General features: G+C 42.0%; 1 protein-coding gene across 1 annotated transcript in view; it reads left to right on the top strand.

The window, feature by feature from the left end:
* The window catches only part of LOC147730378 (fibroblast growth factor receptor homolog 2-like), a 95,068-nt gene that overhangs the window by 10,073 nt on the left and 64,343 nt on the right, over nt 1–20,652 (top strand). The window contains exon 2 of the mRNA XM_086955185.1: nt 16,581–16,677. Coding sequence (XP_086811311.1) covers nt 16,581–16,677 — 97 coding nt within the window. The remainder of the gene's footprint in view (nt 1–16,580; nt 16,678–20,652) is intronic.

Genomic DNA, 20,652 nt, shown 5'->3' with positions numbered 1-20,652 from the left:
TCAAAGGTACCCTTTTCATTTCTGTCAACATGAAAATGTTTTGGGAAAACCAAGCCAAGATAGCATGTCCCATACCAATGGCCTGGGAGGCTAAAATATGCTTTATTCCCACAAATAAAATAAATTCCAGGAAAAATTGGATCTTTCTCACCTTTAAATCCCCATCCCCCTACAATACGATAAGTATCTTCACATTGACTAGCACCCACAAAATAATTATCATATAATGTGTTATCTCTTCTAATGCAAAATTTACCACTAACTGGTTCATCTATGTGAATTGCAGCATTTGTGTTAACACCATTTAATTTAGCATCCTCCATTTGCCAGTACTTTGACTTGGCATGCTTTAACATCTCATTTCTCTTGTAAACAGCCCTTCTCTCCTCAACCATGTTCAGGAAAGTCTTCTCTTCTGCTCTCATTTTGCATGTTAAATTATTTCTATATGCATACTCATAATTGAGCTCATTAGTAACTAAAAATAATTCCCTCATCTGTTTCACAGGCCTAACTTTGTTTAAGCTATTTACAACTTTGAGATTTGCAAAAACCTCATCAAAGTCTGAATAATAATATTCCAGGCGCCCAGTTTGATAAAACAGGCTAGCAATTACACTGCAAGTAATGCCGTAAGTGAGTGGTAACATATTATAAGTCACCCCCTCTGAAACAGAAGCAGGCAGTTTCACACAAACATAGCAGTCCTTAACATTCATTACTTTAACATATTCAGACAGAAGCCTTGAAAATGAATTGCTTGAGAAATCTCCAACAGATCTATCTTGATGAATCTCTGGATCATGCTCAATAACTCTGCTAGACTTGCCAGCATGTTTCTCATGTTTAGGCTCTACCTTACTTGTTATATTAGTCTTAAGTTTTTGCTTATTAACATCAAAAGGATAAACCACAGCTAATATTAACCAAACTAGGATTAATAATATCACACAAATTGAAGTCATTTTGCAACATCTTTTAAAAATCGAACACCTAGAAGTATCTGATCTAGGCATTCTAGAAATTTGAAAAAACAAAAATGTAAACAAAAATTTAAAATGTGAGTAAACTATAAACTATATCCCTCCTTTTCAATTTTTTTTTTTTAGAATAAAACCCTAAACAGCTTTTTTTCGACCTTGTGTCACATAAATATGTGCTTTCCAACTAAACACAATTTCTTCGACCGAAAGTCACCTAACAAATTTTCTTCAGCCTTATGCCAGGAAACAAAACCCTTATCAAAATATCTAAACAATTTCAATCTTTGTCACTGAGTTCTTCTAAGTCTTCCTGACTACTGCTCTCAACCTCTACAATTGGTGGGATAATTATATAAGTCCACTCTGGGGATTTATATTTCTGATTTGGCTTTACTACTCTTTTTGTCTTTCGAGTGATTACTTCTATTTTCTTGTTTTCCCTTTTCTTTTCAGAATCACCTCCCTGACTAGATACCTCGTTGATTTGATCTTTTGTTTTCTTCACTAGTTTGAATTTCAAATTATCTTCAGGCCAAATATCTCCTTTTATCAAGATCTTTTTCTTTGGCTCACTTTCGTTACATTCAGCTTTCCAAGCTCTTTTTCTGTATTTTCTTATTCCAGATTCTTCATCACTTTCATCAGTGTCTGTATCTGAGACTTCAAATCTGTACCTAGGAATTTCTTTACTCGGCAGCTTCACTCCATTCGGAACAATATCTTTACTGGTACTTGGTAATTCTTCTCTTCTTCAGGAATCACCTTCAGCTTCCCAGTCTCAGGCTTTTTGCTCCTAAACACAGAGTTACTCTTTTGCCTTTCAATATTTTGGCTCAGATTTTCGTCTCCCTCAGAATTTTCTGCTTCTTCTGAATCTCCTTTTTCCTTTAGAGACTCCTTTTCAAGCAGATCTTCATCAACACCTCGATCTCCAGCTTCGATATTCAGATCTTCTTCATTCAAGTTCTGATTCCCATCTAGATTTTCTTGATGTTGATTTTCTTGTTGATCATCAGACTCAGGATCTTCTGGGTCTCCTTCTGAATCTGAATCAATTGTTGTCTCACTCTCTTCATCAGGATTTTCAGGAGGTGGTACACGAATTGTATGACTTGCGTGAACCCACCTTTTCTGCCCTTTGCATTTAACTGCATTTGTTGTGACCAAAATCACTTGTCTTGCCTTCTGCCACCTTGGAACTAAACGTTTCTTCTTCGATGAACTTTGGTCCTTACCCAGTCTCCGGGTAATAAATCATGGGCTTGCACTTTCTCCTTTGAGATTACATCTGTTCCCACCTGATGAAATATAGAATTTACTACATCAGACAGGTTCTGGCAATATTCAATGATTGCACTATCATTAATACTCATTAATTTGCCAACTGGAACAAATGCTTGCCTCATTATTCTACCCATTACGATGTCATGGGGGCTAAGACCTGTCTTTTTCTCAGGAGTACTTCTCATTGACATTAGAACAAGTGGAAGTGCATCCGTCCACTTCACTCCTGTGGCTAGACACATTTTTGAAATTCTATTCTTGATAGTTCCATTTACTTGTTCAACAACACCTGATGCTTCTGGTCTGTTAGCACAGTGAAGCTTCTGCTGAATTTTCAAAGCTTCACAAATCAGTTTCATCAATCTGTTTTCAAAATGAGTTCCACAATCACTTTCAATCGTTACTGGAAATCCGTACCTAGGTATGATCTCCCTCAGAAGCAATTTTGCCACAGTGACTGAGTCATTATGACAAGTTGGGAAAGCTTCTACCCATCTTGAAAACAGACAAACAAATACTAATACATATTTTAGGCTGTTATGCATCGGCGTCTCAATGAAATCCATTTGTAATCTGGTAAAAGGACCACCCTCCCGTCCTATGGTTCCCAAACTTCCAACAGTCTTCCTATTTGGATTCATCTGTTGGCAGGTCAAACATCTTTGGCAAAGTGATTCTGCAATTATTCTGACTTTTGTATTGTACCTTGTTTCTCTGAATAATCTAATCATAGAATCTCTCCCTAGATGTCCTGGACCATGGTACATTCGTGCCATATCAGCAATTATGCAGTTTGGCATTACAGGCCTTCCATCTTTGTAATTCCAAATTCCATCTTCCTCTCTTTGTCTGCACTCATTTTTTAACCATGTGTTTTTCTCTTCCTCATCTGCTTCATCTTGTAAATCTTTTACTTCCTGCCATGTTACAGAGATTAGCATGAGAGAATTCATTGTGTGACTTTTGTCTTTTTCCCGATTGATTGAATAATTGTTTTTGGCGCAGTACTTAGCAATTTCATCTGCATATGCATTCCCTTTAGTGATGTAATCATCACCTTTCTTGTGAGCTGCACATTTGACCACAGCAATTTGCTCTGGTAACTGAATTCCATCAATCAATCTCTTGATCAATTTTGCATTTCTGATTGGCGTACCTGCAGAGGTTAAATAACCCCTTTGAGACCATAGCTGTCCATAGTCATGAACTACGCCATAACCATATTGACTATCAGTCACTATGGTTACCCTTTTGCCAGTTGCTTTTTCACGAGCTCAAATTAGACCAATTAACTCTGCAATTTGAGCAGAATGAATTCCTTCAAGAGGTGAACCTTCAACAACATCTGAAACTGTGCACACTGAATATGCTGCTCTCAGAATCCCTTCATCATTTCTCAAGCAAGACCCATCCACAAAGTAGACTATGTCTGATTCAGGCAAAGGAACATCTTTTATGTCCTGTTGTGGTTTCGTACAGTAATCTACAACATCTAGGCATTCATGATCAATGTCATTTTCATTATTTACCTCAGTAACGACTCCATATGGTAACAGTGTGGAAGGATTTAGATTCACACATCTCGCAATTGATACATTATCTGATCCCAGAATTGTTTTCTCATATTTTGTCAATCTGCTACTTGTTAAATGTTGCGTTTTACTTCTGGTAAGAAGAATTTCAACTGAATGAGGTACATATACTTTTACAGGAAATCCCATAATGATACCCTCACTTTGTTCAAGACTTACACTTGTTGCAGCCACTGCTTTTAAGCAACCTGGCAAAGTTTTTGCAACGGGATCCAAAACAGCGGAGAAATATGCAATTGGTTTTCTCAACTTTCCATGTCTCTGAATCAGCACAGACAATGCACAACCTTCTCTTTCGCTGCAGTAGAGTTCAAATTGCTTTTCATAGTCTGGCATACCCAGGGCTGGAGCTTCACATAGACTCTTTTTTAATTGTTCAAAAGCTTCCAATTCAATTTTTGACAAACTGATTGGATCTTTTATGTCTGCTTTTGTTAGTCTCTGAAGTGGTTTTGCAATTACTGAAAACCCACTAATCCATTGTCGACAGTAACCAACCATACCCAGAAACATTCTCACCTGTCTTTGTGTTGTCGGTGGCTGAATTGCTCAAATCATTTTAATTCTCTCAATTGTCACTTTTCTTGTTCCCTTCGCAATTCTGTGACCAAGATATTTTACTTCTTGTTTACAAAACTGCAATTTTGCAGGTGACACCTTGTGTCCCTCATCTGCCAAACGATTTAAAAGAGTAATGGTATCAGTAACACAATTTTCTTGTGTCTTTGCTGCCACAAGCAAATCATCAATGTACTGCACCAGTGTGGAATTACCAGGCAATATCAGATCTTCCAGAGATTTCTTTAGCAATTGATTAAAGATAGATGGACTCTCAGTATACCCTTGAGGGATACAACACCATGCTACGATCCTATTTTGGAACCTGAAAGCGAAAATTTGCTGGCTTTCTGGATGTAATGGAACTGTAAAGAAGGCATTGCACAGGTCAATGAACGTGTCCCATTCTGCATCATGCGGAATTTGGTAAAGAATTACTGCAGGGTTTGGAACAATTGGGCAACAAGGAACAACAATCTGGTTAATTTTTCTGAGGTCCTGAACAATTCTATATGTTCCGTTTGGCTTTTTAATACCCATAATCGGTGAATTACATGGGCTTCTCTCAATTTCTTTTAGCACACCTTGACTTATGAATTTTTCAATAACTGGAATGACACCTTCAATTGTCTCAGCTTTCATTTTGTATTGAGGAACATTTGGAAAATCTATTTCCTGCTTTACAGTGATCTTTACTGGATCTATATTTTTCATAAGACCCATATCATTTCCTGTTAAATCCCAGATTGCTGGATTAACTGGCTTTTTGAGCTCTTCTGGCAAATCATTTTTATCAAACACAGGAAACAGTGATGTTTACTCTTCATCAACCATTAACATAGTCAATTTATAAAGCCCATCTTCTTCTGCTGTTTGCATTTCAATGCCATCTGGTGAGCAATATATTCTGCAATTCATTGTGCATAATATATCACGACCCAACAGATTCACAGGACTACTGTCACAAACTAGAAATCTGTGTTTATCTTTGTAGTTCCCTATTTCCACTTTTACTGGTTCTGTTAAACGTGTTTTAATTTGCTGATTAGCTACACCTACAACTTGGATGGACTCACCAGAGAGAGGAAGGTTTTCTATTTCTGCTGATCTAACAGTAGAACAGGTAGCACCTGTATCCACAAGGAAAGTAACATCAACATCATTTACTTTACCATTCACAAATGGACCAGACTGATCTACCTCAAGAGTGGGTCCAAGCACACACTCTTCTTCCTCTCTCAGGCACCGTCATGAGTAATCTTCTGCAGAATCACTCTCTTCTTTGTCTTTTAACCAAAATTGAGAAGCATTTGACATATTAACTTTTGACACATTATTTACCAAATTACCTCCACAGAAACCTGTTTCGGGAGAAAATCTCTGTGTGTTAGCACTATTAGGGAATGGTGCTTGAGGTACCTGACTCTGCTGAATTTGACTCTGCTGTATCTGGTTCTGCTGAAACTGGCTTTGCTGTATCTGGCTTTGCTGATTTGCTACCTGTCGCTGTAGCTGTCGACTTAACTCGTTTAACTGTTGCTGTAGCTGTTGCTGTTGCTGCGGATTTACCTCACACTGCACCTGTGGATTCAATGAATTATTTTTAAAATTTCTGGGCGGGTTTTTACACTCGCGTTTCCAGTGTCCAATCTCTCCGCAATTAAAACATGGGAGCTTTTGTATCAGCTCTTCAACATTCACATTAAATTTTGGCTTATTATTATTATTGAAATTATTCTTAAACTTTCCCTGATTCTGCTGCTGCATAGAAGCTAACTGTTGTTGTTGTTGCTCTGCTACCTTCACTTGTGCCCACATCGCCTTTTCCTTGAGATTCTTTTGTTTTGAATCTATCTCATCGCTACAATATTTTGCCTTTCTCAAAATGTCATCAACTGAAAGTGCTTGCCAGCAGACAATTCCATTTCTAATCATGTCACCAATTTCAGGTCTCAGGCCATATACAAATCTGTATATAAAGTGGCTCATGTCCTTTTCACTTAATTTTTCATAGCCACTGTACTGTTTAAAGACTAACAGTAACCTTTCATAAAATGAGTGAACTGATTCTTCTGGTTCCTAGTTTGTTCTGTCAATTTTAACCCAGTCCACTTCTTTTTGGGGAATTTTCCCTTTCAGCCAGTAAATTACTTTATAATAAATATCCATGACATCTTTTGCTGGGGCACCTGTAACCGGGTCTCGGGGAGGTTCTTCTTTTGGCCAATCCACAGAAATTTTGCATTCTGTCCAAAGATCTGATGGGACAACAATGTCAAAGAATCCATCTAGATCAATCCACAGAACTTTTGACACTTTTATAAATCTGTCTACCTGTCGATACCACTCAACTGGCTTCTCTCTCAAACGTGGGAAATCATTAGTAAACAGGAGAATATCCTGTCTAGACCAAGGAACATGCACATACCCTCCTCCAGCTATTTCCCTCATTGGAAATTCTGAAACTACATCGTTTCTCAATCTTTTATCCTGTTCTTTCTTTGACCATTTTATTCTCCATTTACCTAATTCACCTAATTTTCTGAGAAAACTTATTAATTCTCTTATATGAGTCATTCTTCCAGCAGCATTTAAATTGTCAATGTCTCTTTCAGAAAAATCCACTCTGTAATGTTTCTGCAAATGTTTCTGTTTACTCAAATCAATTTCTAATTCAGCAGCCATTTCTTCCAGTTGTTCATACCTGTTTTTAGTTTTCCACTGAATACTTTTACAGATAAACAGCAATTCATCATCCTGATACAATTTTAAATTGTCAGTACCAATTGTGCCAATGATTAATTCCTCCAAATCAGCCTTTAATTTAGCAACATCAAGCTTTTTAAATCAGGAGCTTCAGGGGACAATCCATTTTGGGATAATTCTATTCTATTTAAACTTTTCTCCGACAGACCTGAATCTGAATCTGCCACTGATGGTGTTTGCGAACCTGACAAACTTCCATTTAATGTTAAATTTGGCATCATAGATTTTTCTCTATGAATCTCTGAAAGTTCTGAATAAAATCTCTCAGCGACTTTTTGAATTTCTGCATTTAATGGAACTGTGAAAGATGAATGTCTATTGTTTCCTTGATCAAAAACCGGTACAACAGGACCAATAGTTACTGGTACTGTCACTGCTTCCATGCCTTTTGTCAATTGTTGAATTAAATCTTCCTTTGCTTTTTTGTAACTAGAAATTTCTGGAATGTCAGCAGGTATTCTTTCTTGATTTCTTACAAAATTATTTTCTTGTTGGGGAAATCTATTTTCTCTAGGTGTACTACAATTATTTACTGACCCTACTCTTTCAGGTAATTTTAAAAATCTGGGAGAACCTTCTTCAGCTTCTCTAGGAGGTGCACTTGGAGAAGTTCCTGTAGAAACTCTCGGGGTAGATTGAGAACCTGCTTGATAAGGTGGCGGTTTGCGTTTAGTAGCATAAATGTCTTCTAAAACTGCATCATCTAATTCCTCATCAATTCTCCTTCCAGCTTTCTTTTGTTCTAAATCTTCAGTAATCATTATTCTCACTGGATACAGACCATCATACATGTCTGCCTTTCTCCAGCGTCTCACCTTGTCTTCATGTGTTTCTCTATTTAAAATATATTTTGAATTTCTAGGTGCTAGGCATTTGCTTTCACGCTCAAGTTCCATCATCTCAACCTCCCATTCAACCAATGCCTCAAATTGTGTAGGTCTTGGCTTCGGCACAAGATCCATCATTTTTCCTCTCAGGTTTCTCAAAACTTTCATACTAAATGACCCATCTTCTGGCCATGCTAATACGCCATCATTTCTGGTATAATGCATCCAATTATCAAACCAAATTACAATATGATAGCCATATTTGCCTTCCATATCGGCTGCGGGTTTTCTGTACTTATGAAGTAATTTACCACCACGCGTTTCAATTTTCTTGTCAGGTTTAAAATAATTTTTCACCTTCTGAAACCATGAAGGCTTCTTTTTCTCACTATCGTTCCAATAACTCATGTTTTAAATCAAAATCGTTTATTCTGAAAAGCTTCGAAATGTTCTCTTGGTGTTCCGCTATTCGTTCCGCTATTCCAACCAATCCGTGCATGAAAGACACCAACAAGCCAATCAGGTTAAGCCACGTCACCACCTTGCTCCACCAATAGAAATACAGTGTTCAGAACTGACCAATCTGGTACCAGCTCGTCACTGTCATGTGAGCCAATCAGTGCGCTTTCTGTGACGTATGTTAGCCAATCACAGCGCGAACCGAAATGACGTATGCTGCCGCTGCAGCTTCTCTGCGTGTTACTCCGTAAACTCACCCCTCCTTCACAAAACTTTCTCACGACGCCATTTTAAGCAAAACTTTCCAATGAACTTTAATTAGTAACTACAAATAAACAAACCACTTGTCTGTTTCGCTAACAGGATGATAGTTTTTCAAACATACAGAACTCACTCTTCGCATAAAATAGACGACGCTATTTCTATACGATCATTTATTCACGCATACATACAAAAACCCTAATCATACACACACGAGATCTTGGCAGGACTTGAACCAACCACAGAAAACGTCAAACGTTAATAAGAATAGACGACGCTATCTTACCCTTCTCTCAAGCTTAGATAAATCCTATTACTCTTTTCACAAAAAGTTTTAAAACGGGCAACAAGTCCCTATGCTTAATGCTACGATTTCATAGGCAATCCTCACTATTACATTCAACCAGTCACATCTAATGTCCCTAAACTTGTGTTGTACGTCCACAACACGTGATATATTCTATACCACAATTTTGAAACAGAACAAATGCACTGTGTAACTCTTCTAGTCACACTACCCTTTGCCGGCAAATAACGAGGAATTTTTCACACTGCTGGAAAAATCCTTACGACTACATACAACAAGTGAACAAACTTAACAACAATTTTTAGACATGTATACTATGTAATTCGCATGTAACATGTATGTTACCATAGTAACCGGAATCTGCTACCAAAAGAATTGATCCAGCGTCACTATAGAAATTCTGTCTCACATGCGTCACCATTCACTACCTAATACTCACCAAACTAATCAATAACCAGGCCCATGCACTAAGACAGAAAATCATGAAGCTGAATCATGTGGCCTAATTCTCTACACTACTAAACTCATCTGTACATATTTACAACTGCAGTATAACATTTTTATTCATGAATTATCAAAGAAACATTTAATTAGACCACTGAGGCCAACGGATTTAAACTAATGGTAACAACTCAAAAATCAAGACCAGCTTGACGTTTAAAGTCTTTTATTTTAAAATTCTCAAATTTCATAAACTTTATTAGCTTTATTAATAACAAACATTTAATTTTATTAATTCAGTTTTATTCATTAGATCATTGGCTCAAAAAGGTCTGACACTTCAACATTGCATAAAATAATGAATTAAAGAAAACATCAACCCTCTTCCCTAAGTTAGCTTTCTGACCTGAAAAGGAAAATACATTTTAATAAACAGTTGAGTCCTTAAGTGTCCATAGGAAAACGGACAGCACTTCGCCCTCAGGAAACAGTCAGCCCCGTTCCCCTCAAGAGGCCCAATTTTTATACCTTTCTTGCTCGCTAATCTAACTAAATGTTATGTTTTATAAAACTGCAGCACCCTGATTGGTTGCTGAATGTCAGACCACCAAAACCACCTCTTCCAGAGAGAGAACGTCACCACATCATTGTTCTTTGACATGAGGCGACACCGGCTTCCGAAGATTCGCAACAATTTTAAAAGTTGTTTCACTGATTTCCTCCAGAGCTCGGCAAAATCATCTCTGTCACTTCCTTGGCCTTGTAGAAATAACATCCAGAGCAGTCCGTGCACAAGTCTCTTTTGTCTGAGCCACAGTCCATTCAAAGGTATAGCTTTCCATGGAAAAGTTCCAATCTGACTGCGCTTGGCTCTGACTCTGCTCACATACAGGCCAACCAATATTCTCCAGTACTAGTATTAGGCCTCAAGCCTTTCTCTCGGGCTAGTATTTAAACAAACACAAAAGAATGATTAATTCAGGTAAAATAAACCCTTCTGTTACCTACCCAACCATTGCTAATAAACAACCCATTAATAAATGACATCTAGCAGAAACAAACAAATAAAGCAGCACCGCAAAATATCTACCATTCTTCAAATAGTCCAGTTTTAAGTTTCTGAAAGAGTAAAAAGATGATTAAATGATTCACAGACAGACAATCACAGCATAGGACAAACATATAAGCACATATAATAAAAGCACATGCCATAAAATGATCAGCCGCATATTAATAGTGACAAAGACAATAGGACGAAAAAGACAAACAAAACAATATTAATCATGTGTTACCTGACAAACTCGCAAATGCAACAAGAGCACATATCATTAGTTCCCGCGTGTTCGAGTGTGTGGTGCAATCTTATACTAAGTTGAATTAATTAAACAAATCATGCAACAATTAATTAATAGATTAATTCATGTTACAGGGACTGGATTTCACGAGTCAGAATAAAATAATTTCTGAAGCTCGCTCCATCACCGGCTATCGCTGGATTACATCGCTGAGTTAGCACATTATCACAATTTACATATACTAATCTGAAATGAGCCCTCACTGCGTATTTTGAACCTCTTGCGATTCCTATGAGCAGTTACTCCTACACTAGGCCAGACAGCTCCCCTAAGAGTCAGTAGACACTTTCTATGCTCGCCTAAAAGAACTTGCAAGTGCCTGACGTAGATGATAAAATGTGTGCCCAGTTTATGCAGGACTGTATGATCTTTGAAACTGAGGGAAAATATTTTCAAGATTCTAGGTATGTCCATGGTGGATATGCTCACGACAGGGCGATCAAACGAATTGTCAAAGGTACGTGCAGCGGACATGGGAGCATCTCTACAGTGAAAAGTAAAAACAGAGCCCTTTGCTCTGTGTGCTGAAACAGTGCACCCCCAGCCACCATTTTGTGTTCACAAGCCAGTGAGGCCAGCCCCCCTGCCACCCCCCCCCCCCACCCAGCAACAGGCATTTTCTACATCAGAGGGTGCTTCTGTGAGCTGTTGAAACTGTATTTACTGGGGCCTGTGCACTTCGTTTTTTGGCCAGCAGGGGAGTAAAGCTTTATTCAAACAGTATTGTTAGATTTCGAGTTAGTGAAGCCTTTACCTGCTGAAGTACAAAGTTGTGGATTGAGCCTGTCTGTCTCCTAGGAGATTCTGAACAGGAGCAAGCAGCTTCCCAGACCCCACTCCCAGGCCAGCGGACCATTGGCTATTCAGCTACCAGGCAAGTCTGAGCCCTCCTCTCACACCTGCCCAGGCCCCTGAAGGCCTTGCTGGGTGCACCCCAAACCATTCTCCTCAATCTTGTGAGTTGCAGCCCACATGTGCCCCAGATTGCTTTGAGCAGAGTCCAGGAAGTGGTAAGGAGACAGACTAGTGCTTGGTCTTCCCAAGACAAAAAGTTGTTTAAAAAACGATTTTCACTTTCTGTGTTTACTGTCTATGCCTGTGGTTGTTACAGTTAAAAATTGTAGTTTTAGCCCGCCTGTAATTGCATATTTTATCACCTGTGTTGCGTTTTAAATGTGTGGTTTTCCCTGCCCATGATTGCCTTCATTTAGCGTGTTGAATTGTGGGATTTGCAGTCCAACTTCTGTAGTTTGTCCCTCTCATTCCTTGATGACACATCGTTTTCCCTCCAAATTTCTCCTTTGCTCTGTGCTTAGGCCTGTGTGCTAAAACAGTGCACCCCCAGCCACCATTTTGTGTTCACAAGCCAGTGAGGCCAGCCCCCCTGCCCGCCCCCCCCCCCGCAGCAACAGGGATTTTCTACATCAGAGGGCGCTTCTGTGAGCTGTTGAAACTGTATTTACTGGGGCCTGTGCACTTCGTTTTTTGGCCAGCAGGGGGAGTAAAGCTTTATTCAAACAGTATTGTTAGATTTCGAGTTAGTGAAGCCTTTACCTGCTGAAGTCCAAAGTTGTGGATTGAGCCTGTCTGTCTCCTAGGAGATTCTGAACAGGAGCAAGCAGCTTCCAACTCCCTGGCCAGCAAACCTTGTCTGAGGTTGCTGGGACCTTATATGGTGTGCTGATGGTTGGCACATGTGTACACTGATTGGTGGTTGTATCTGGTGTTTCTATTGGGTTAGGGTTAATGTCCTCATTGGTTGGGTATTGAGGGTTCTGATTGGTTTCTCGGTCTGTGATTCAATCATTGCAGGGTTGGGACTAGGGCTAGGGTTCGGATTTCTATAGGAAGTAGGGACTAGGGCTTCCTATGTTATTGGTTGTTGGGAGTAGGGTGGGACTAGGGCTAGGGTTAGACCTTTAATTGGAAGTAGCTATTTAGTGCTTCTGGCGTGATTGGTTGTTGGACCAGTTGTGGGACTAAGAGTAGGGTTAGGCTTTCTATTGGAAGTAGGGGCTAGGGCTACCTGTTCCATTGGCTGCTTGGACTTGTGTTGGGACTAGTGGTAGGACTAAGGCCTTTATTGGACGTAGAGATCAGGGTTTTTGAACTGATTGGGTGCTTGGACTAGGGTTAAGATTGGCTGCAAGGTCCTGGTCTCCTATTAGTTTTTGATGTTAGGGCTAGTGTTGTGATTGGATAGTGTTAGGGCTAGGGTTCCCATTGGCTGAAGGGGTCACCTGATTACTAGGGCTACAAAAAGGGCCCGGCTTAGGGTGTCTCAGCCCGGGCGTCGAGGATAAGGGTGGAGAGGACAAGGGTAGTTGCCTGTTTGGGCCTGTTAAGGGTGGAGAGTACAAGGGTAGTTGCCTGTTTGGGCCTGTTAAGGGTGGAGAGGACAAGGGTAGTTGCCTGTTTGGGCCTGTTCGAGACTGGTCGGGACTAGGGCCAGAAATGCTGCCCTATTCTCCTGAAAAACAAAATCCTTCACTCTTTTATCCCTCCACTATCCTTTTTCTATCAAAATTAACAGACTAACATGTTCACTTCTCAAATTCCATGTTCCATATTCAACTATACTAATATACTGCCCAAATAACTGAATAACATATCTACTACTCAAATTACTTCATATTTATACTATACTAATTTTCAACACTAATCCTTTATGGGTTCCGGAGTGGCGTGCTACTCGCCAAAAAAGCGCTTCAACACCCATCAGGGGTAACAAGTGCTATATGAATGCAAATCTTTCTTCCCCTTTTATCCATCCGCTATCCTTCTCACTCCAAGTAACAGACTAATATCCACCACTGAAATTACCTCATATTTTACCATATTAATTCACCACTAATCCTTCATAGGCTCCCTGAATAGCATGCGTCAACAAGCGAGCGATAAATAAATACTAACCTTTGTCCTACTCTATCCTTCTGCTATCATTCCAAATCCAAATAACTGACTAACCTATCCACCACTTAAAATGTACTTGCATGTTTCACTATACTAATTCAAAACTAATCCTGTGTGGGTCCCGGAGTAGAGTGCTACCCGCCGAAAAAGCGCTTCGACGCCTCGTCAAGGGTAGTAAGCGCTATATAAATGCAATTACAATACAATTACAATACAATACATGCCATGCTGGCCGTAGAATGTCCCCGATGGTGCATACCAAAATGCACAGTCCTTTTGTCGGGCCACCAACTCCCGGCCCTTATTGACACAGAAGTGTCCATAAACATTCATGCACAGTCCATCCTGAAAACACTCCCAACACAGCCTGTCCTGCACCTCACAACCACACAAGTATTTGCTAATGGGTTGTCCACACCGCTTCCACTGGCTAGGATTTTTACTACAGAGATCCTGCTCTGTTCATGAATCAGATGGTGTGAGACACCATTTCTCACGTTGGTGAACCATCTGCACTCCAAGAGAAGGCTGCAGAAGCCTTGCAGCTGCGCCATGAGCAGAATGACAATATGTCAAGGAACAGATGAGCCAAAATGCGGCAGTTTCAAATTAGTGACAGGGTGCTTGTCAAGAACCCATGTCCGGGCAGCAAGTTTCGGTTGCCGTTTGAGATCGAGCCGTGGAGAGTGAGCGCTGTTAAAGTCATGGTCACTGGCCGGAGGCGAGCGGAGGCTGGTGCAAGGAATGTGTCCCACTTCAAACTGTACAAGAAGCCAGAGTCAAGTCCAGAGAGCCCTGAAGGTGCTTCTCCCGCAGTTGAATGTGGATACGAGGATGATGAAGAGACTCCGGTTTTGTGGTGTTTCCTCCTCTCTTCTGCCATGAGTGTGATTTTGACCGCCATGCCAGACCGACAGATTCTGCTGAGTCCAAGGAGGGTGGGGGAAGAAGCCCTAGTGGTGTAGATCATTCTCAGTTTTTTTTCTCCTTCTCATGTTGATCAGGAAGGCAGGGGCATTGGTCCCAGTCGACAAGAGATTGGAAGATATGATCTGCACCCTAGACCCGTTGTCTCCCAGAGGTTGAAACATTTTGCTTTGTGGTTAAGTGAAGCGGTTACGTCACATAATGATACTGTATCTGATGATGTGTTTTTGTTATTTTAGCTGTTGGTGGCTAAATCACCTGTGGGAGTTTTTAGCGTATTTGATGTTTGTTACTTGATTGCAAGACTGAGCATCACTGTTTGGTTTTATTTTGTTCATATGTTTCTGTTTCATTTGTGTAAAGGAGGAATGTTATGTTGGGGATGTGGAACATCCCACATAGCTCAGAGAGATAGGGGGTGTTTATTAGGCAACCCAGCCACACACAAGCTGAATTGTTTAAGCTCGTGACATGCGGGGCAAGAAAACAAAAGAACCGGGGGCCCTGACCTCGTGGTCAGAGAAATACCACCGAGAGAGTGTCCGTCTGTTTCATTTCTGCACGCTGCGCTTTTAGGCTGGGCCGTAACACGCAGAAAACAACCGTCAGTTTTACTCCTTATCAGCCAGATTCATCAAACCAAAATCCGCTCGCAAAGGGCCAGATTCTGAGAATCTGGCCCTTTGCTAGCGGTATTTTTGCATTTGGGATGCATCATCCCAAATGCAAAAATCGCAATTTTAGAAATCGCCACATTGCGATTATTTGCATTTAAGGAATCTCAATTTGAGATTCCTTAAATGCAATGCATGAACCATTTCAAAATTGCAAATTCGCAATCTGGGGCCGCTATTTACCACGAAGTCTAACTACGTGGTAAATAGCAAAAACTTAGAAAAATGCACTTTAGTGCATTTTACTGAGTTGTATGTTACACACACACATATCCTTGGGACATGTGTGTGCGCAACACCAGAGTACGTTACCATTTCAGGGGTGCAACAAGGTGTCCTTTGGACACCCTGACACCCTTGAAATTGCTTCCTTATTTGCGAGTCGCTAATTGCTAATCGCAAATAAGGAATTACTCCCCATTCATTCCTATAGGCCTTTAGGCCTTTAGGCCCATAGGAATGAATGGGAAAGCCATTCCTTATTTGTGATTCGCAATTAGCGAATCGCAAATAAGGAAGCAGTAGAAATCGATAAAAATATTACGATTTCTATATGCATCCCGTTTTGCGAGTCTTTAATAGCGATTCCTTAAAATTCGCTATTAAGGACTCGCAAAACATGACTTCGATGAATCTGGGGGTATGTTAGCTCCTACTGTATGGTCCTGCTGCAACCTGGTGTCAGTCCGTGTCAAGTTGTAATGTCCCCTAAGGTCAATCCGGGTCAGGCTATCTCATGGTGTCAGTCTGTATTTTGTAGGCAGCTTGTGTCAAATGGCCACCTGTCTACTATTGAACTGTATTCTGCAGTCAGCTCAGAGCCTGTAGTATGTTGTCAGCCTTGACTCCCTGTTTATCCAGGTCTTCTTGTATTTTGCAGTCAGTCTGTATCTCTAGATAGCCTGTGTTATGTGATCAGCTTTTATTCTGTAAGGAGGCCACCTTGATCTCTCAGCTTCTGCATCTCTTTGGACCTGTCTACCATGGGTTAGTGATAGCCAACAGTTGTATGCGACAAAGGGATACGACTCTTGTATGCGTACTAAGGGATGCGACTCTTGTATGCGTACAAAGGGATGCGACTCTTGTATGCGTACAAAGGGATGCGACTCTTGTTTGCATACTAAGGGACGCGACTCTTGTATGAGTACTAAGGGATGCGACTCTTGTATGCGTACTAAAGGATGCTGAGTTTAAATCTGTGACTCACTTTGATGCCGTTTCTTTTCTTAGGTGACCACTTCACCGATCTACCATTCCAGTGGCTGTTCTTTCTTCTTCCTCTGGGAATGATCATCTCAATCCTCCTAACCCTCGCTCTCTGGAAAAGGTAACACATCTCACTGCCTACTACAATCACTCCTCACTGTAAATCCCAAATGTCATCTCTGACATCTCCCTAACTGCATCACGTTCATATCCAAAAGGCTGTCCTCTGGCCACTACTCCTCTCCTACCACCCAAAAAACCTTACAGGTGCTGTCCTCCTCCTTACTGTATCTCAGATCTGATCAATACTGCACTCTGACCACCACAACTCTCACCTTATCGCTTTTTCTGATAGTAACGTTGTTGGGATTTAGTATATAGCGGCAAGCGCTAAGAGGGGATTGCATGTCAAAATTGATTTTCTAACCTACTGAGAAATTGCTTTTAAATTTGTTTTTAACATTGTCACACCTACCTGTTCGATTTTGGAGCTGTGCTCAATGCTCCGAGGCTGGCTATTTCCGCTTAGGTTAACGCTCTAGCTTGCAGCCACAAACACGGTAGAGAAACCCGCCACGTCATCACGCTCACTTGGCCTCATTAGGAGCTGACGACGCGACCGTGCAGGAGCGCTTTATCTGATAGTAACGTTGTTGGGATTTAGTATATAGCGGCAAGCGTTAAGAGGGGATAACATGTAAAAATTGATTTTCTAACCTGCTGAGAAACTGCTTTTAAATTTGTTTTTAACATTGTCACACCTACCTGTTAGATTTCAGAGCTGAGTTCAATGCTCCTAGTGCTGGCTATTTCCGCTTAGGTTAACGCTCTAGCTTGCAGCCACAAACGAGCTAGAGCCTCCCCACGTCATCACGCTCACTCGGCCTCATTAGGAGCCAACGACGCGTCCGCGCAGGAGCGCTTTTTCTGATAGTAACGTTGTTGGGATTTAGTATATAGCGGCAAGCGTTAAGAAGGGGTTACATGTAAAAATTGATTTTCTAACCGGCTGAGAAACTGCTTTTTAAATTTGTTTTTAACATTGTCACACCTACCTGTTAGATTTCAGAGCTGTGTTCAATACTCCTAGGGCTGGCTATTTCCGCTTAGGTTTACTCTCTAGCTTACAGCCACAAACGCGCTAGACCCTCGCCACTTCATCACGCTCACTCGGCCTCATTAGAAGCCAATGACGCATCCGCTCAGGAGCGCTTTTTCTGATAGTAACGTTGTTGGAATTTAGTATATAGAGGCAAGCGTTAAGAGGGGATAACATGTAAAAATTGATTTTCTAACCTGCTGAGAAACTGCTTTTAAATTTGTTTTTAACATTGTCACACCTACCTGTTAGATTTCAGAGCTGAGTTCAATGCTCCTAGTGCTGGCTATTTCCGCTTAGGTTAACGCTCTAGCTTGCAGCCACAAACGAGCTAGAGCCTCCCCACGTCATCACGCTCACTCGGCCTCATTAGGAGCCAACGACGCGTCCACGCAGGAGCGCTTTTTCTGATAGTAACGTTGTTGGGATTTAGTATATAGTGGCAAGCGTTAAGAAGGGATTAAATGTAAAAATAGATTTTATAACCTGCAGAGAAACCGCTTTAAAATTTGTTTTTAACATTTTCACACCTACCTGTTAGATTTCAGAGCTGTGTTCAATGCTCCTAGTGCTGGCTATTTCCGCTTAGGTTAACGCTCTAGCTTGCAGCCACAAACGCGCCAGAGCCTCCCCACGTCATCACGCTCACTCGGCCTCATTAGGAGCCAACGACGCGCCCGTGCATGAGCACTTTTTCTGATAGTAACTGTAGGACTTGGCTCTCTTGGCAGGGTCATCCCTGAACTTTTTGCCTTCCTCCAATATTCTCTCTGTCTTGTTTTTGTTGGTTTAATGACTCTGGGCACTTTACCACTGCTGACCAGAGCTAAAGTGCATATGCTCTCCCTACTGAAAAGTGTATATGTGATTGGTGTCCATGATTGACTTATTTGGTTTACTGTCAGTCCCCAGTAAAGTGCACCAGGAGGGCCAGGGCTTGTAAATACAAATGCTGCTGGTGGGCTTGCAGCACTGGTTGTGCCACCCACAGAAGCGGCCTAGTAAAATGTGCCTAAGGGTCTGCCATTGCCAGACCTGCGTGCAGTCTGGTACTGTCATGCTAACTGCACAAGTACACCTACTTGCCAGTCCCTGAACCTTCCCTTAATTTCATATTAGTCACCCCTATGGTAGGCCCAAGGGCAGGGTGCATTGTAAGCATAAGGTTGGACAAGCCCTGATGTGTGTGGCATGTCCTAATAGTGAATTACAGCCAATTTCGTTTTTCACTATTGTAAGGCTACCTGTTCTCATAGGCCAGAATGGGCTGCTGGAATAATTACACTCTATAATCCCAGCAGACTCAGGGAACATGGTACAAGTTTAGTATGCCTGAACTCAGAATAATAAAATACTTCTTTTAGTAAAGTTTTTTTTTTAATCTCCTGTGTTTGCAAATGCTACTTTTAGAAAGTTAGCATTTGCATGCCTGACCATTTCAGCCCGCCTCTGCTTTGATGTGTATCTGCTGTCTGGGTTCTGTGAGTGACAGGGCTAGGGATGACAGGTGGTGAATAGAGGGATTACACCAGGATGGGTGGAGGGAGTGCCCCTTGACTCTGAATAGGGCTGTGCTCTGCCACCACAATGCTGGCTCCACCCCCGGGGGAGCGACTGATGACTCTGCCCTGCACCTGACCCAGGAAGAGGGAAGACTGTCAACAGAGTGCTCCTGGACTGTACTTGTCATCACAATGCTGGCTCCACCTCCTGCGGAGCATCTGATGTCCCTGCCCTGCACACTGAAAGGAGAAACCAGAGCCTGCAAAACAAAGTGCTCAGAGACTGACTGGATTAGGCAAAGCCCCCCTGGCCTGAAAGAACAAAAGAAATGTCCTATAAAAGTAGGAGCCCTGCTCCTAACAAATCAGATCCTGTTTACGCCAAGAAGAAACTCTGCCTGAAGAGAAGGACCTGGGAAAGCTGCATGGAGGACTACTGTCTCTAATCCTGAGAGACTGGCCTGTAGTGGGTGCCTTGCTGCAAGAAGGAGAGAAGACTGAGAAAGACTTTTTATTTCAACTTGTGCCTCTGCTGTGCACAAATCTCCAAGGGCTTGCTGGTGAACTTGCCCCCTGAACTGCGCCCCAGGAATAGTGGGCGCTAACCCCCCCTGAAGGAAGAAGCTGTGGCGTGTGCTGTTTATCTCTACAGCACTGAGTAAAGGAGAGCTGAGAGCGTTGTGCACCCTCGCCGCGCCCTCTACCAATCTGTGCCCCCGTGCCCTCTGAGCAACGCAACTGTGGCCTGATCGCGTCGCCAGCCGCAAAGCAAAGACCGGCCCTCCGCTGGTACAAGCACCGCAACTGCACCCGATCCGAGCTGTAGCTCGCATCGTGAAGAGGGACCTGTCCGGTCCGAATATCGCATACTACTGATCTCCGCGTCGTAGGCTGCACCGTAACGTCGGACTCTGCTTGTTGATTGTGCTCCCCTTGACCCGTGCACTGAGAAACGCACTCCACAGCTGTTTAGGTGAATCGCTGCGGGGTGTAGAGCGGCTGGTACGTCGCGTCCTGTTGACTGTACCGCCACCCGCACCGCCTGCAGCCGCTCCCCCTCCAGGGTAGAAGCGCACGCTGTGGGTTCACCTGCCCCCTTTTACAACGTACCGTCAACTACACCGCATCTACAAGAGCCTCGAGCCGTAGCTGCCGCCCAAGAAGACGTCATGACGTGAGGAGGTTGGCCCCGTATCTGTCCACCACGAACCCCCTACAAAATTCAAGGTACTGTGCCCAGAGCGCCTCGAACTGTGCGCCAGCGAAGTGCGCTTGCAACCAACGACTCGCACCACGCTCGCTGTTAAATTTGCCCCGTGCTCTGAAATCGTACCGAAGTACGAGCCGCATAAGTCTGGTATGGCTCGTAACACTGTTTAACATTGCAGAGGGTGTACTCGTCTCACGCTGGATGCGTGAGAGTTAGTAGGGCCTTTGCCGGTAATCGTATGGAGCGCACAGGAGCGTTCCAGAGGGCCCAGACGTTTGAAAGTAC

The sequence above is a fragment of the Lissotriton vulgaris genome, chromosome 2_1 (assembly GCF_964263255.1).
Source record: "Lissotriton vulgaris chromosome 2_1, aLisVul1.2, whole genome shotgun sequence".
Classification (NCBI taxonomy): domain Eukaryota; kingdom Metazoa; phylum Chordata; class Amphibia; order Caudata; family Salamandridae; genus Lissotriton; species Lissotriton vulgaris.
The sequence above is the reverse complement of the archived record's forward strand: the minus strand, read 5'-3'. Positions and strand labels throughout refer to the sequence as shown.